This window comes from Homalodisca vitripennis, chromosome 2 (genome assembly GCF_021130785.1).
Source record: "Homalodisca vitripennis isolate AUS2020 chromosome 2, UT_GWSS_2.1, whole genome shotgun sequence".
NCBI classification, from domain to species: Eukaryota; Metazoa; Arthropoda; class Insecta; order Hemiptera; family Cicadellidae; genus Homalodisca; species Homalodisca vitripennis.
In genome coordinates, this window is record NC_060208.1 from 163,461,855 (window position 1) to 163,476,745 (window position 14,891).

At 34.1% G+C, this 14,891-nt stretch overlaps 1 protein-coding gene across 2 annotated transcripts in view; it reads right to left on the reverse strand.

Moving 5' to 3' along the window:
- Positions 1 to 9,578: 9,578 nt before the first annotated feature.
- The window catches only part of LOC124354971 (ATP synthase subunit alpha, mitochondrial), a 38,255-nt gene continuing 32,942 nt past the window's right edge, over positions 9,579 to 14,891 (reverse strand). For both annotated transcript variants that reach the window (XM_046805809.1, XM_046805808.1), the window contains exons 6-9: positions 14,219 to 14,537; positions 12,704 to 12,853; positions 11,791 to 12,218; positions 9,579 to 10,075 (exon numbers count right to left, since the gene is read on the reverse strand). In XM_046805809.1, the coding sequence (XP_046661765.1) occupies positions 9,958 to 10,075; positions 11,791 to 12,218; positions 12,704 to 12,853; positions 14,219 to 14,537 (1,015 nt within the window). In that variant the 3' untranslated portion in view covers positions 9,579 to 9,957. The remainder of the gene's footprint in view (positions 10,076 to 11,790; positions 12,219 to 12,703; positions 12,854 to 14,218; positions 14,538 to 14,891) is intronic.

Here is a 14,891-nt window from a genome sequence, read left to right on the forward strand (position 1 = left end):
TTTATTTTGTGACATAGTTCTGGAGATATCATAGTGGTATTCGTGTGAAAGAATGTCTATCTTGTGATAAAAAGGTAGTCGTATTTGAATCACATGTGGAAAGTGGTGTGTTTATCTCCATGGCATGTAATCAACAAATCAAGGAACATGATTCATGTATATCAGGAGTTGCTTTACCAACAGAGCTCCTTAAATAACTGACTGGATCTTGATTTCCATGTGAGTCAGATTCTGGTGCTAGATCTCTCACAGATACTGCTTTCTCCCGTTTGTCTAAGAATCTGATGTGTGCATAGCCAGGATTCGCTTGGATGAGTTTAACTTCTTCCACTGAAAGGTCAAATTTGCTAGATCAGTCAAATGAGGGCAGGAGCAGTTAAGGAAAGCAATGTTTATTTTTAACCACTGTAAATGATTTTCCTGCCAATGTTCCTTGTACATCAGTGTTGTATGCTGATTGTACAACTTCCTGAATTATAGTAGAAGCTTAGATAAACTGATAAGGGAGGACGACCTGGCTTTGAGAAAGGCTCTGGAATGGTTCAAAGCCAACTTATTATTTGTTAATGATAAAATAACTAAAACAAATTTGCTTTAAATTATACAATTTATAAAGATGTTAATTGCTTTAAATTATACAATTTATAAAGATGTTAATTGCTTTAAATTATACAATTTATAAAGATCTTAAACCTGTCAAGTTATTAGGAATACATCTGGATAGTGGACTAGGTTGGGACCATCATATTGAACAATTATGTAGGAAATTTTCAAGAGTTGTCTATCTATTACATAAATTAAGAAAATGTATTACCTTAGACGTGCTAGTTTCAACTTATTTGCTTTTTCACTCACATTTAAGATATGGAATAACATTGTGGAGCAGTAGTGGTGTACAAAAACTTTTTAATGGCAGAAAAAGGCATTGAGAGCTATTAAGAATGTACCTAAAGGAGAAACATGTGTACCAATTTTTAAGGAACTAAAAATAATGAGAATTTAAAATTTGTATGTTTATTGTTGTTTAGTAAATTTTAGAATCATTATGTAATTTTTTAACTAGAAAACAAATTCATAGTTATTTCACCAGAAAAACCATATTCCTGGATTTACCTACTGACAAACTTGAAAAAAGTAAAAGCAGCCACACATATATATGAAAATTAAGCTATTCAACAAATTACCAGAAACAGCATGGTTTGTACCCATAAAAAAATTTAAAATAGTAGTGGAAAGGTGGTTAAACGAAAATGTATTTTATTCTGTTGATAATTTTTTAGCCTGTGATACTACTAGCACTATACATTTTTAACTACATTTATATATTGTTCTTTATTTTATTTCTTTCTGTGTTTGTGTATTGTGTATGTATGTGTTATCATAGTTTTAGTATAGATTATTTATATATTTATTTTATTATTATAACGTCATTGTTAACTGTTATTACCTTAGAGAAAACTACTGAGAATTTGACAACCTTACTTTAGACAGAGATCTATATTAAGGAAATGGTTAATTGTAAATCTGACTTTGTCAGTTGCACAATGTGTTTAAAGACAATAAACATTCTTGATGTTGGAACTGAATTACCTCCAGAGATGCAAATAAAGATGAACATCAACTTATGTGGAGTAGTATTTATAGATGTAAATAGAAGGAGGGCTCCTGACAGAAATGATTCCCAGTGTTTGATTGGCAAATCTTGGCTCCTCAGGGCAAGTGCGATGGTTTTCCCAATTATATCATTATACTTTTTAATTTTACCATTGCCTCTGGGATTGTATGTTGAAGACTTGACGCTATCTCATGTGTTTCAAGAAATTATTTCAGTTCTTGTAACATCAGTGCCAATCTACGAGCTGAAAGGGTAAAAGAAGGCATTCCAAAAAGATTGAAGAGTTCACTTAGTCTTTTGATGGTTGTTGATATGTCTCAGCATGGAAATGCAAATGGATAGAATGAATACTCATCAACAATAGTGAGAACGAATTTTGGTTGACACTGGGCAGAGATACTTTAAAAATCTATGTTTTATCTTTCAAATGGTGATTTCGCCTTTATCAGATTCCCCTTGATGCTAAAAAACCTAGTTGCAGCTCTGTTCATACCTCACAGCAGGATACATACTTCTACCAAAAAATAGGGCAAGTTTTTGTTTTAATCCAGTGATAAGATTTTGTTATTTCATGGTGGCAAATAGCTTCTTGTGTATTTCTTGAAGATTAGGCCTGCCTTGAATACAATCTTGACATGGTATCAGCAACTCTGTTTTCTGTTCCTGGATGATATCATGTCTAAAGCAAGACAATTCCACGGACCAACATTGAATCTTTTCATCCTTTATTTATGGCCTTTTTATTGATAAACATAAAAGCAATTGATTTTTTATCAATTATGAGCTTAAAGGGTTGACCAACAAGAAAATAATGCCATTTCTTTAGAGGCTCTACAATTGTCTGCCCCCATTTTTCAACAGAAGAATGCTGTCATTCAGATTTTGAAAGTTTTCTTGAGTCATATATATTTTTTAACATTTCTGTGAAACTGTAGTCCAATTTAATGTAAAAATAATATATCAACATTAGTATTACAATCTTGATAATCCAACATTTGCCAGTCCGGCACGCTCGAAAAAGGCTATCGGCATTCGGCGCTGGCCACTGTAATACTGTACAAGTATACAGCTGTTTGTGTTTCATGTTACAACGTAAATCCCCCACTCCACCAAAATTGAACGTTCCCCCACTGCCTCTCAGCCGTGCGTGAGCTGTCAGTCTAGTCTGTCGTCCTTTGCTATGATACATGTGCGCGTGCAATCTGTTGTGTTGTACAGTACTGTACTAGTGATGGCACCCAAACGTAAACACACAACACTGAAACTTGAAGAGAAGTAGTCCATTATTCAATGTTATGAACAAGGGGAGTCGCCGGCTGCATTAAGTGCTGTGTAAGGAATAGGGCGGGCAACTCTCTATGACACTGTGAAACATAAAAGCAATATTGAACAGTTTATGAAGTCTGTAGTAAGTACGCCTGGAGACAGGAAAACTTTAAAGGGCGGTGAATTCCCCAAGATTGAAGAGGCTCTAAACACATGGTTTCAACAATAGAGGGAACGAAATGCTCCAATATCAGGTGACACTTTGAAAAAAGCAAAATTTTTGTTCTAATAAAATCTTGAATAAAGATGACTTTCGTGTCAGCGATGGCTGGCTTGATAAGTTTAAATCCAAATTTGGAATTCGGTTTCTTTAAATGTCTGGTGAGAAACTGTCAGCAGATGAGTCAGAAATCGAGGTGTTTAAATTAGTTAAAAAATATAATTGAAGCTGAGGGCTTGACTTTTGATCAACTGTACAATGCTGATAAAAAAGGGTTGAACTGGCGTCAGTTGCCAACAAAAACTTATGTCACTCATGAAGAAAAAAGTGCTTCTGGCAGAAAGTCCAAAAAAGTTAAGAACGTTTAACATTAATGCCGTGCACAAACGCTTCTGGCACACATAAGTTAAAATTATTGGTAGTAGGCAAGTCTAAAACCCTAGGTGTTTTAAAAATTTTGAAAAGGAAACATTAACAATTGTTTACAAATTTCAAAAGTGAGCTTGGGTTTCCCAGGAGATTTTTAAAGAATGGTATGAACAGGACTTTATTCCTGCTGTTAAACAGTTTTTAACAGAAAATAAATTGCCATTAAAAGCTTTGCTATTGTTGGGCAATGCTCCCGGCCACCCTAATGAAACTGAAATGACAGTTAAAATCAAAGATGGAAGCACTGAGATAATGTTTTTACCAAAAAACACATCACTGATCTAGCCACTCGACCAAAATGTCTTAAAATCCGAGTGGTGATTCATGTCTTGTAATCGTTTGGGAAATATCAAGCCCTTTCTTTACACCCTGTATAACAAACCTAACTAAACTATGGCAGTTTTCCTCTACTCTCTTCAATTAATTTGTATGAGGTAGCATTCTTCAGTAGTTTATTTCAGCAAATGTTTCCACTTCCATTAAAAACGATAGATTACATTTAGTGCAGGTTTGTTTTATAACACTCCATAAAATTTATTTACGGGTGGAATGAGGGCAAATACAGACCTGTTTGTTTGCATGCAGTAATAAGGAATAAATTTCATCACACATTCACTTAATGCTGTAATTTTGACTATTTTCAGTGCTTGTACAAGTTTTACAACAATAAAGTATTTCATTTTTACTGTATTATTATTCACATGTTAACAATGTTTCTTGGCTCAGCCTTTAGCGAACCCTCTCCTAGTTCATGACAAAATACAATTTTTTGTCTATATTCACGATACCTGGTAACTGGTGAACAAGTTGACCTAAGGGGGTTATGATTGGTTTCTACATCAGTATTGAAAATGGTGAAATCAGTTCCGATTTCTGCGTGCCAAAGAGTTGGCTTTGGTTACATTGATATTATGGGTTGTAGTGAAGTCTTAAAATTTGTAACAGCTGCTGAATAGCAGCACTACAATATTATGCAATTAAATATATATGTATAAAGATTTACAGATATTTAGGATAGTACCCTTAAACCAGAGGAAATACCTACATGGAATCCAGTATCCTCAATGTCACTGGCACCTATCGTTGGATTTGAGCTCGATTGAATTATAAGTTCAGCAGCTTCTAGCCAAAAGCTCAAATGATCTCAACTTGACGTCAATGTCTCATAAAAAAAATGCTCTAAGCATATTTTGAGACTTCTAACCCAACTCATTAACTTGTCTTTTCAACAAGGAGTTATTCCCTCACTTCTTAAAATCTCAAAACTTTCAAAAAGGACAATTCCTCAAATGACTAATGGTCTGTCTGTTTTGCCAATTTTGAGCAATATTTTTTGAAAAAAACATTTTGGACAAGTGTGCTGCAGTATTTGGATGAACACAACTAACTTTCAGATGAACAGTTTTGGGCTCAGGAAAGGTAAATCAACGATAGACGCTGTTGTGAGTCTGAGGGATTAAAAAGTCAAAATACGACCATAGGTGCATTTCTAAACTTATGAAAGGCATTCAACTGTGAATACAAAATCCTGCTAAAAACTGGAATCACATGGCATCCGATGCTTACTATATTTGTGGCTTGTATCATTACTAAGCAACAGACCTAAAGTTGTCCAAATCTCAAACCACCTTTCAAATCCAATCCAGTTGAGCTACGGTGTGTCCCGCAGATATCAATTCTCAGCCCAATTCTATTTCTCATATATATCAATGAATGACATTGGGTTATCACTACTGCAACGGAAGTCATGCAGTATGCTGATAACAAAACTCTGTTTCTTCAGTGGAAAATTAAAATCTGTTGTGTCAAAAAAATCAACATTTCAACGGCCTCAATCTCAAAACACATCTAAATCCAATGTTATTAACTTTGCTCTGTGGCATGTAGACTTAGAATATGACCCTGCCATCATGTTGGCAGATTTATTTCTAGAAGTCTACAGCAATAATCTAGAGGGTTGACAATGAATGATCACACTGACCATATTTGCATCAAATTATCATCAGGCATTTATGTTTTGAGGACTTTAGCCCAAGTATTACCAAACTCAGGTTCTGATGACGGTGTATTGTAGCTTGATTTATCCCCACCTTACGTACGGAGTGGTATTGTGGGTGCTTGTGCAAGCAACCAGTTGATTCGAATAATCACTCATTTGAATTTCAGGAAGAATCTCGTAGAGAGACCTTTAAAAAATTACAGCTGTTGAGTGTTGAATCTACATTTTCGAAACAACTCTGTTCTGTATGTCTAAATGTGCCATGACAACTGGCCACAACATTCATTTGTATAAGACCAGAGGCAGTGAAGACTATCTAACTGGCAGACAAAGAACAGTAGTTTACGAACATCAGCTGCTCTCGCATGCACATGTTCACTTCATCAACAAGCTGCCCAATTGGATAAAAAATGCATCCAAGGAGCTCATAACTCGTTTGTCACAAGCATTTTAAAATGTTATACAGATTTTGGCATTTGACTAGGAAATTGCCCAATTAGGAGATTGACTTCGGTGCTGTAAGTGCAAAATTGGCAAATGGATGAAAGCTGCACGAATGTTGAATTGCTTTTTGAGTGTAATCCTCATCTGGTGAGAATGTACAAAACTTTAACTCTTTGAAATTGACATTTGCTATACCGTAAATCATGTCTCTGTAATTAACATTGACTGATTTAACCATCTGCAATATGAAAATCGTTTGTTACTGAATAATGCAGGTTTTTATTTTATTTACACATGGTTTAGGCTTAAGTTAACTTGGTATGTCTACTTGCGTATAATAGAAGAGTAAAAATAAACGTTGCAATAACTGATTGTGCCCTCAAAAACTATGTATTTATAATTTAGCCACTATGCTGAGCATTCAGCACAGCCTCAACTGTTGATGACAAAATTAGATTTGTCTTAGTATGTGTGTGTCCGTTGTGGGATTGTCATGTAGCTTCCCATGCTCATACAAACTTTGTTATGTATTTAACCATAGTTGTTTATTAACCATTTCTCGTTAATATTGATGTCACGTTCATCATTGATTCCAACAAGGAAGTTGCAGTAGTTCTTTAGTTCTAAATTAATTTAAATTTCTTTTACATGCTGATAAGTACTGTTTCATGTTACCTAGCTAAAAAAAGTCAATGGTTGTGGATTTGGCATTAATGTTTGAGTATTAAAAATGTGAATACTTCCTCTACCATCCTTCTACAATATTTGGCCAGTATTATGAGCTGATATTTAGGACATCATTTAGTCCTTGGTCATTGGACAAAACATTTTCCAATTAATTCAGTATTTCTGCACCTAAAGCATAATATAGGTGAGTAATTGCAACTGGAATTACCTCGTCACAATGCTTAGTAATTGTAATAAATTATGTACCCTACTGGTTGGTACTTATACTGGAATGAGACACCTCGACACTAAGAGTCAAGAGGCTGTAATTATACAGGGTGGTTATAAATTATTGTACACATTTTAAGATTGAATAAATAAATAACCAATCAACTTAAAAACATGGGAATTGTTTTATTGAATTGTAAATTTAAAACAGTTTTATATGCTGACTGAAAATTAATAATTGTACACATTACAATAATTATAAAAAGTAGTTATAAAAAGAAAGTAAAAATGTCACTTAAACTGTGGGTGTAAGGTATGAGTCTTCTTAATGACTTGTGTTGTGACATAGTCAGCTGGTCAACAATGGATCTTTCCACACCAGCTGTTAATTACAGTTGACTAAACAAACACTAAACTAACCTCAGTATCAAAATGGCTAGTGTGCAAGAAAAAGCAAGGTGTGTTCTTTGGTTTCATGAAAGCAGATCTGTAATAACTGTTCAAAGAAGGTTTCGTTTAGAGTATGGCCGCAATCCTCTGAGTAACAATTCTATAAAACGCTGGTATAGGCAGTTTGAACAGACGGGAAGTGTCCAACATAGAAAAGGTGCTGGTAGACCTCCAGTTTCTGAAGCTATTGTTGATCAAGTAAGAGAATTGTTTACGAGGAGCCCTGGTAAGTCTACTCGGCGTGCAAGTTTAGAATTAGGATTACCTCGATCAACAGTCTTAAACATTTTGCACAAACACCTTAAGCTCCATCCATACAAAATTCAGTTATTACATGAACTAAAACCTAACGATAAACCTCGACGCTACAATTTTGCTGTTAGATTACTTGACCTCGAAGAACAAACAATAAACATTGGAGAAAGAAATTTCTTGAAAAAAGTAATTTTTTCTGATGAAGCAACCTTTCATCTTTCTGGTAAGGTAATAGACACAATTGTAGGATTTGGGGTACTGAAAATCCTCATAATGTTCGAGAACAAGAAAGAGACAGCCCTAAAATAAACGTTTGGTGTGCATTGGCTATAGATGAAGTGATAGGACCCTTTTTCTTCGCAGAACCGACAGTCACTAAAGAGGTATACCTCGGCATGCTTGAACTTTTTGCAATACCGCAAATTGAGCATAGACAACCAAATGTTTACTGGCAGCAAGATGGTGCCCCTCCACACTGGGGTAAGATAGTACGTGACTACCTAAATGACACGTTTCCTGGTCGTTGGATTGGACGGGATGGTCCAATTCCTAGGCTCCACGTTCCCCAGACATTACACCCTTAGACTTTTTTTTGTGGGGCTATGTCAAGGACAGAGTCTTCGCCAAAAAAGTTCAAGATATTGAGGAACTCAAGAATAGAGTTCGAGAGGTTATTGGAAGCATAACTCCAGCAATGCTCAGAAACACATGGTGTGAGGTTGAATTTAGACTACAAACTTTGCGTGCAAAACCTCGGAGAGCACGTGGAATTAGTTTAGTTTCCTTGTTAAAGTATGAGTAACAGTAACCTTTTTGTCCTTCATTGGTAATAAAACTGTTTTAAATTTGCTATTTAATAAAACAATTTCCATGTTTTTAAGTTGATTGGTTATTTATTTATTCAATATTAAAATGTGTACAGTAATTTATAACCACCCTGTATTTTATTCCCTCCCATCAATCTTATCTATCAAGGGAGATTTTATTTGTATTCAGCAATTTATTAATATCTTACAATGTTTTCAGTCGTTATTTATCCTTAATTGTAACCTCTATTTGAAAGTGTTAATATTTTTTCTGTATAAAGCTAATAAAAATATTATTAATATTAGATCATTATCAAAATATACAGTGTTCAAAAAAGGGTGTCACAAACTTCTGTGGCTGATAGTACTCATCATTCCAAAACCAATGTCCTACAAGCATAGGTCAAAAAATGTGTTGTTTAGCCACTAGCCGCCATTTTTTATGTTTTATGAAAAATAATATCTGTAAACTAGTAAAGCTACAGATACCAAATTTTTCACATAGGTATTGATAAATAAGAGGAAAATTAGAACAACAATAGGTGTGATTGACTTTAACATTAACAAAATAGCGCCTGTTGAAAATTCAAATTACAAAAAACCAGTAGTACAGTGAGAAAAATGTACAAATTTCCAACTATTTGTCTACACATGAAATCCGTCCACACATGAAATCCGTCCACACATGAGCGAGCATGGTCACTTTAGAGGTAGGCTTGAACAAGCCAAGAGCAACAATCAGCTGATACATCTCAACTGTGACACAATATAGATCGTCGGCCTGCCTTCCATTTACAGATTTTGTGGATAGGTTTAATGTTTATGCTAAAAATTTAACTTTTATATAATGTGTCAAAAAATTGGCAAAATGCGAAAAAAATACTCGGCACTGGAAATGACCACACTAAACACTTAGGTGGGTGTCATTACAAACCTGATCACTGGTGGTTAAGGATTAATTAAGGAAGACATCACATTGCGCATCTTATAATGTTGTATTGTTTCCAAAATTAAGTTAAATTTAATAATAATTTCAAAATTGTATTGTAAAATAACTTCTAAATGCTCAATTCTGTTTCCCAGTAAAAACTTAAGATACCACTTTCACGAACAACATTGTTATATATTGAACATATTATAACTACTTGTCACCCCACTTTCATTGCTTAGAGAAAGGAATTGAAAATGAAGTAGACAACGTAATTTAAAATGTTTTTATGTAACAAAAACTTTTCATGGTATTAGCTCCGAATGTTTTATCCACCAATAAATTTCAGGGACAAATTACGATTTTATTAACAAAAATATGATAACATATGAAATAGCTCATGTATATAATACATCAGAGGTAAAGCAATTACATGAGGTAAGTACCTCTTATTTTTAAAGTAATACAAAAATGAAATAAGAATAAAACAGCTCAACCATACACTTTAAATGAGTTGTATTAATAGGCCATCTATTAAAATCAGTGGCTTTAAAGTTAAATACGTTTTCGTCGTCTGTTCTCCAGTACTCATTTACATAATATCGTAGTTTATTAGTGGACATAAATTACTACTAGGCCTAAAGGGAGTGTTTATGATCCAGTGAAGCTGGAGATGAAGGACTGGACAATGCCCTTCAGCTTGGCATCTGTGTCCTCGGTGATCTTGCCCTCCTTGGCGATGTTTGCCAGAATGTCCTTGTGGGATGCCCTGATAAAAAAAAAACCAATTATTTCAGCATCAGCAATATATAGGATCACGACGAGTACAAGCTACACATAAATAAATCTAGTTATATACCTTAGAATTGGTGTTATGTAAGAACAAATAAAGTCCTATTGATCCAATTTCCCATGATTTTATCTTCCTACAAAATTGCGTATGTCAAGACATGCCAGCGTGCCAACAAAATTTGAGCAAGTCAATACAAGCACTTGTGAATTAAAACGTGGTAATGTGGTAGGCCACAGACTAGTAAGTATTTCTTCAGTAGTAGGAGTTTTGTTAGATAAACAAAAATGTTAAGCTATCAATACCCAATTAGTAATGTAATGATGTGGCTTGTATTTACTTTTATTGCATCTGGACATCTATGAAGTTTTTATTAGAATAATATAATTTTGAAATATTTTGTAGCCATTGATTTTTTTTTATACTTGATTTTGGTCCTTACTCGCAGGATTAATATAAACAATTATTCAAGTTTAAAAAAAATATATATTTAGGAATTTGCATTAATAAATAAATTTGTATATAATTATACACTAGAGTTTAACACTGGGTAGTTCAATAGCTATTCAGTTAAGAATTAAAATTTGTTGCTTGCCTTAAAAGAGACTCAACTTACTTTCTTAAATCATATGTTTCTATGTTTTAACATCGCTGTAACTTTTCAATATGATGGTTAACTTTATTAACATAAAATGCATTCTCTCAAGTGGTTTTAACAAACAATTGGTTTGCAAAATAATTTTGCAAGATATGGTGATACATTGTCACTTTCATTGTGAGGAAATCACTGAAAGCAGGAAACTCTCTCTCTCTACCTATCTGTCAACAAAACTCTACTTCTGATTTTCACATTATTTTGAACAGTATTTTTTTGCATCCCTTGTCAGTGTCGTACTACTGTAGTGCTACACTGCAGCAAACACAGAATAAACCTGTGACCACTTTTTGTTTACAGTATCATGACAACAATAAATTTTTGAAATGAAAGTCAATTTTATGCTACTTCTACAGTGGTTTTATATCACAACTGGCACAACACTGGAAATCTAGACTGTTTCACTATGTGGTGCATATAATTATGTGAATATGCTATATTATCTGAACCTAGGGTTCCAAAGCATGAAGAACCCATTCCTACAGTTGTAATGTTTTAAAAGACATTGGAATTTTTTCAGAGTTAAAAACTATTAACAGTTCTCTGGCCCAAAACATTTTCAACAAGTACTTAGTTACCAACCGCTGTTCTCTTCAGGGTGAAATCCAAATTGGCCACTGTTAAATTGTATTCTCGACCAAGAAACAGTCTTAACATATTGCTTCAATAAGATTGGCAGGTAATTAAATGCAGCACGTATACCATGCATAATTAAGAGTTATTCATGTAAGTTTAGGTACAATTATGTCGTGATCAAAATATTCACTTTCACTTAAATTTAAAAAATATGTTTCTTTCATTTCATTTATTTCTAACCCTATTTGTGTGGCCCTAGCTTCCCTGATTTATAAGGCTGATTTTAGAAATATTAAACATGATAAATGTATTCTTGTACAACTAATAAAATGCTTTTTGACATTTCCTATTTTATGAGATCTATATGAAGCACTTTTAGAACTGTATAATTAAGAATTTTTCAATCCAGATAAAAATATTAACATAAACAAGAATAGCACAATAGCACTACTAATGAACTCACTTGATGTGGGCAAGGAACTCCTTCTCGAAGGCAGTGATCTTGGCAGGGTCCAGCTTGTCCAGATGACCTCGGACACCACAGTAGATGACAGCCACCTGCTCCTCAATAGCCATGGGTACGTATTGGCCTTGCTTGAGCAGCTCAGTGAGTCGCACACCACGGTTGAGCAGCTGCTGGGTAGCGGCGTCCAGATCAGAACCGAACTGGGCGAATGCAGCCACTTCACGGTACTGGGCCAACTCCAATTTCATGGATCCGGCCACCTGCTTCATGGCACGTGTCTGTGCAGCAGATCCTACACGTGACACAGACAGACCCACGTTGATGGCTGGCCGGATACCCTTGTAGAACAATTCTGTCTCCAAGAAGATCTGTCCGTCTGTGATGGAGATCACATTGGTTGGAATGTAAGCGGACACATCTCCGGCCTATTGTAATAATCAATGATTAATAAAAAAACTTATAAATAAAACAAATTTAATGGTAATTTACATAATCTTCATTTGACACAATAGTACATATATATTATTCCTAATAAAATTTAAAATACACTTATCTAGAAATCTACATATTAATATCAAAATAGGTCCAGTTTTTGTAAACATTATGTTTGTGTTTGCATTACATTTCATTCTAGTGAGAGAGTGTACTGTATTAAGCAAGCAACTTTCAGATCTGTTACTAATAAGCATAAAAATCAAAGTTTATTTGTTTATCTTAATCTTTTTTTGTAACTACAATTATTTAAATTTATTTTTATTGTGAGTTTTCCAACACATGTCTAATTAATAAACTAGACTGAGTTTAATGAGTTCTCACTGGTATACAGCAAATATCACCAAATTCTAACAGACCTGAAACTCCTATCTTAACATTGTTGTATTTTGTTTGCCAATAAGCGGTTCAACAGTACCTGAGTTTCAATGACGGGAAGGGCTGTGAGGGAACCACCACCGTTGGTGTCACTCATCTTGGCAGCTCGTTCCAGCAGACGGGAGTGGAGGTAGAACACATCTCCGGGGTAAGCCTCTCGGCCGGGGGGTCGTCGCAGCAGCAGGGACATCTGCACAGTAGTATCAGACCTCAACTTACAACTTTCAACAATGAAATTTGCTTAAATATATAAATGCCTGTAGCATTTTCTAAAGAGAATTTCAACATATTAATCTGGAATTGTAGACTTTAAAGACACTAAGAACAGTTTTTATGCTAACATATTGAATAAAAATTATTGTATATTGATAGAAACATTTATCAAACTAATTTGAGAATTGTTTGAACGAGTACATGATATAATTAAACAGATACAGTAAAAACAAAACAAACTTTTGGAATTATATTTTAAGGTGCAATAGAATAATTCCATAAATGTCCATTCTTTTTATACCATATATCCTTACAGTAACCACAGTCATCCATTGCTGCTTATCTTTAGTATCTAAACACAGATAGCTAAATTGTAATGGGGAAACGCTATTATTTAAAGATAATACTGTTCTGTTTCTTGTGCAATCAAAAAAAGCCTCTTACTAAAATTCTATTTATATCCAAGCAAGCAAGTGTAAGCTTTATTAGCTTACATATCACGAATCAAGAATCTTTATTAGTCATAATAACATTATTAAAATGCATTGACATCGTCACCAGAGTTTCAATAAAATATTAAATCTAGATATATTACATTAAATGTTAATTCCAGTGAAAACCTGACTGGCCAGATGAAATCACAGTATGCTACGTATAACTAAGCATGGACAATCAACAATAAATACATGTATTAATAGATTTTATAGAAAATAAATTAATAACATTGTAATAAAATGGTAAAACATTCAATAATAAATAGTACAATAACAGACAATTTAAAACATTTATGTGGGCTACAATAGAGATAGGTTTAAAAATTAAAAAGAAACATCTATCACAGACAGTGCCAGGTATTCATCTATACTATAAAAAGGTCTAGTTAACAGCCATCTATACATCACTGATTTGAATTTACTAAGACTAATGTTATGACTGGTAAGAGGTAGTTTATTAAACAAACGGATACCGATTACACAATACATAGATTGTGTTTTACTTAATCTGCAGTAGGGCTGATCTAAATATAAGCTGCCTCTAGTAGGATAGTGATGAATGTCATTTCTAAGAGAAAAGTCGCCAAGTCGCCATATATAGTAAACTAGAATAAAATATTTTAATTTGGTATACATCAGGTCCAGAGGCCAGTATGTGATTCAATTTTTCAACTTAACATGTGATAAACTGAAAACAATATTTGAATACTTTTTTGTTTGTTTAGGATCATAAATTATTTCTCCTGAACTAATTTGGCAATAGATTGGAATTACATTAAAACTTTTTTTTAGTACGACTATAAAACATTTTTAGTAAGTGCTTATAATACAATAAAGCTAATATGTACCTGTCGGTAAGCGACGGCCTGTTTGGACAAGTCGTCGTAGATGATGAGTGCGTGCTTTCCGTTATCACGGAAGAACTCACCCATGGCACAACCCGAATAGGGAGCCAAGTACTGCAGGGGAGCAGCATCGGAGGCAGTGGCAGATACAATGATGGTATACTTCATGGAACCAGAATCTGTGAGTCGCTTCACAATTTGGGCAACAGTGGATCGTTTCTGGCCAATAGCTACGTAAATACAGTATAGCTTCTTCTTCTCGTCTTCGGCGTTGTTAAACCTCTGTTGGTTGATGATGGTGTCAATGGCCAGAGCAGTCTTACTGTAAAACAAAATTAAAGATTTGATAAATGTGCTTGTATGTTTCACATTGGTCTTATTAAAAAGGTTTCAAAATGATTTCAAACTTTAGTTGACAGAAGTTTCTGAATACAGAATCAACAAAGAGTTTCAATTCAGAAATTACATTAAAAATCGGTACTTTGTTATTAACTGGAGGCCACTATTTTTTCAACAGTTTTTCTTACCAGGCACCTAAAAATACTAGATTATTGCAAAGAACAGACTTTATTTGACTTAATGTGAACATTACATTTCATTATGACTATCGGTTCTTGTTTTTTGCCTCTCGTAAGGAAGTACTGTCGGTAACAAGTAGGCCACTCTGTTCCTATCT